Genomic DNA, 3,575 nt, shown 5'->3' with positions numbered 1-3,575 from the left:
CAGGTCGTGAGTTTGCTTCGTAAAACAAATCCATAGAATTCCAAAAATACTTGGAAATTCCGATAGTAATTCCAGACACTCTTTTAAAAACTCTGTGTAAAATTCTTCAGAATGTCTTCGAAAATTTTCGGCAGAAGCAAAAATAGTATTCCTGCAATTCTTTTAAGAACTTTCGAGTTCTTGAGATCATCCGGATTTCCAGTAAAGTATTGGTGAATTGAATTGAAAAAAGTAAATAAAAATAAATGTTTCGAAGTACATCTCAGCAGTAGACAGAAACAGTTTTTCTTGCCTCATTTCTTTTTTAGGAATTTCTCTATTCATTAAGTGAGGGTCCCTGAAATGAGGAGAACATTGGCCATGGCCACCAGACCATTGTGGTCCTTATTTTGTTGAAAAAAATAAAGTTTTTAACGTTATTTGGAATGATAGGAATTGGTTGTTTTGATCGATTAACTCTAAGTAAGAGCAAAGAATTGCAAATTTAGAATAGGTGAATGCTCAGTTTGAAATTCAACCATGCGTTTGATTGTTTTAAACAAGCCTCATTTTTATGCGTGTACGATACTCCGTGCCGAAACCAGAGACTCGTGACCGTGACTATCCAAAGATGTTATATCCACACATCCGGGGAAATGCATACTGAGTTTGCATTCTAAAACTTCCTCGTCAGATGTATCGGAGTGTATCGGAAATTAATTGAAAATGTTCAGGATGCTCTATCTCCATCAAACAGTTGACAACCGTTCTTCGTGCGCGACACAAGTGTTTTCGTACAGCTCCACGTCTTAGTCCGTCGTTCCTGTTGTGTTGGAATTTTGCAGCCTTTGCAGGATGTCTACGCATAGGAAAAACACACTCGTCGTCGACTTTAGTGTCCTGCCACGACGACCCGTACTGGACCAGATTGAGGAATTCCTCAAGGACGACTTAAAACTCGACCTGGCCGACGTCAAGAACATCCAAATACACAATATCAAAAACTGTGTGCATATTGAGATGAATGATGCTGGCGTAGCACCACGATTACAAAAGCAACATCATCTCCAACATTACTACATCCACGAAGGAAAAACGTACTACATCCCAGTCTACGTGGATGGCCCCACGACCACCGTGAAGATCCACGACCTTTCACCGCAAATGTCGAACGATATCATCGTGCGCCACATGCAGCAGTACGGTAAAGTCATCTCCATCGAAAATGATGTATGGAAAAATTTCTTCCCTGGGATTCCTAACGGCGTCAGAGTTCTTCGAATGAGACTGGAGAAGACGTTACCTTCTCGCATTGTGGTTAACGGTAAAAGCACATACGTAACGTACCCGAAACTAAACACACAATCATCAAGGAAGACAACACTACTATCCAACTCTGCTGAAAAGCAAAACCGCATTGGTGATAAACAATGCAAAATTGTTGATCACCCATCGGTTGCGACTCTCACCGACACAAGTGACGATGACAACGACGACATCGGCGGCGGCGGCGATGAAGGTGATGATAATAGGAACAACGATACCGATGAGCACGATATTGAAACCGTTGAAACTGAAAGGGAGCCTGAGACTGCGAAGAGACGGTTGTCAACTGAAACGGACAATGGTAGAAGAGAAGAGAGCTTAGCAAAACGATCTTGCAACGAGGATGGACAAAACGCTGAATTGGAATGGAAGGTTTATCAAACTAGATCGAGGAAGAAACAAGCCATGCTAATTGATTAGTATTATATTGTTTTGATGTTTTTTTATCGACACGAATGCAGCATAACGGTGTAAAGTGTCGTAAATAAATAAATCAATCAATCAATCTATCTCCATGCATGGTTGATCTTTTCATTTAGGTTATTCTATCAAATCTCCACAATATAGTCAAGTTAACTCTCTAATACCCATTCCCGCCTTTAGACGGGGTATAGTTTGAGCATTTTTGTAATTTTTGTTTCGTGGAGAATCAAAATTTTTATATTTTTGGCTGAAATTTAGTACTGTTTTGTATATCTCAAAATGGTTTTTGTTGTATTTTGAAGCGTATTTACATTCTTTAAAAATCATTAAAAAATTGATGTTTTGCTCACCTTTCAGAAGTCATCACGGTGTCAAAATTTCGATTATTATCGAACATTCATGTACCTCGGATTTTTCTTCGAAAATGAATAGTATTTTGGCTATATATTCATAATCGGAACACTAGAAAATATTTCATCGGCGAAAATTTTTCCATACATTTTGTATGGGACGTTTTTTGGGCTAAAATAGTAATTATTGATTTTTAGTATGGAAAATACCTTAAAACTCATCTAACTCAAATTTTCCCCGATAAAATATTTTCAAATTTTGCATTTATACATTACAGCCGAAATTCTAACATTCTATGAAGAAAAATCCGAGGTACATGAAAGTTCGATAATAATCGAAATTTTGACACCGTGAGTCATTGTTTATTTTATATCGAATCGCAACAATTAACATGTTTTAAATTTTTCCCAAAGCATTCTATTCTAGTTTAATAGTTTAAGGGAATCGAATACACTCTAAAATTATTTTCCTTAAAATTACACGGAAAATGAAATTTTATATGAAAAAAATAATAAAAATATTTCAACAATAATCATAAAATCTCAAAATGTTTTCATCTCAAAAAATCCGTACCCCAAATAGGCTTCCAGGAAAATATAAAAGTGTGAGGATGTTTAAAAATAAAAATTAGAAAAATCAAAAACTGAAATTCACGAAATCGAGAATTAAAAAGAATCATCTTCCAAAACATGTTTAAATCAATTTTAGATGACGAAAAATGATATTTAGATCAAAATCAAAAATTTGGGTATTAGAGGGTTAACAAAAAACAAGCTTTTTTTACGATTTTAAGCATTTTTATGATTTGTAGGGGAGTGTCCATATATAACGTCATGCAAAAATTGTCCATTTACAACCCCCTCCCCCTATGTCACACTTTTTGTATGAGACCTCTGATTTTTTGTGTGGGTTGCCATACTTTACTGTACTCCCCCTCTTCCCCCTAAAAGCGTGATAAAAGCCAAATCAGGGGAGGTATCTTGTAGGGGAAGGTGGGGTAATATGCACCCTCTAAGCAAACGTGGCGCTATAGCTAAGATTAAGATGATTTTATGTGTGTCTTGCGTTTGAAAGTTAGTTTACCTATTTGACTATAACATGCCAACTTTTGGTCCGCGTGATATCAATTTTACCGAATCAAATTAACAATTTAAAAAAGTGTTACGTTTTGGGTGCTGAAAAACTGTTGGGGGCAAAACGCACCTTGAGGTGCGGCAATAAGACCTCTGGCATTTTCCGCTTTGAATTCTTAAGAAATACCAGGCGGCTCCATCTTTTTTTTTTTTTTAATCCATATAATCAGCGCGCAATTGCTTAATTTATGTGCGCTTCAAATTAGACAATCTTTCCAAATGTGGAAAATCATCGTTTTCCACGCTTTTCATTCAAATATTATTTGCATTCTTGGGCTTGTCCGGGTCAGTTTTACGTCTAGTTTGCTTGCATCGAATGGAACTTCTCATATATAATGAAATAGCGTGAGGGCGTTTTGCCCG

At 36.6% G+C, this 3,575-nt stretch overlaps 1 protein-coding gene across 1 annotated transcript; it reads left to right on the top strand.

The window, feature by feature from the left end:
- Positions 1-748: 748 nt before the first annotated feature.
- LOC134288716 (uncharacterized) lies at positions 749-1,725 on the top strand. The gene has a single exon (XM_062854420.1). It carries the CDS (start codon positions 835-837, stop codon positions 1,723-1,725), a length of 891 nt encoding a protein of 296 aa, XP_062710404.1. The 5' UTR covers positions 749-834.
- The last annotated feature ends 1,850 nt before the right edge of the window (positions 1,726-3,575 follow it).

This window comes from Aedes albopictus, chromosome 2 (genome assembly GCF_035046485.1).
Source record: "Aedes albopictus strain Foshan chromosome 2, AalbF5, whole genome shotgun sequence".
In the NCBI taxonomy this organism is placed as follows: domain Eukaryota; kingdom Metazoa; phylum Arthropoda; class Insecta; order Diptera; family Culicidae; genus Aedes; species Aedes albopictus.
This window is presented reverse-complemented; position numbering and strand designations above follow the sequence as displayed.

Excerpts from the sequence above, each read along its gene's own strand:
- LOC134288716 (XM_062854420.1), top strand. The coding sequence starts at position 835 with ATGTCTACGCATAGGAAAAACACACTCGTCGTCGACTTTAGTGTCCTG.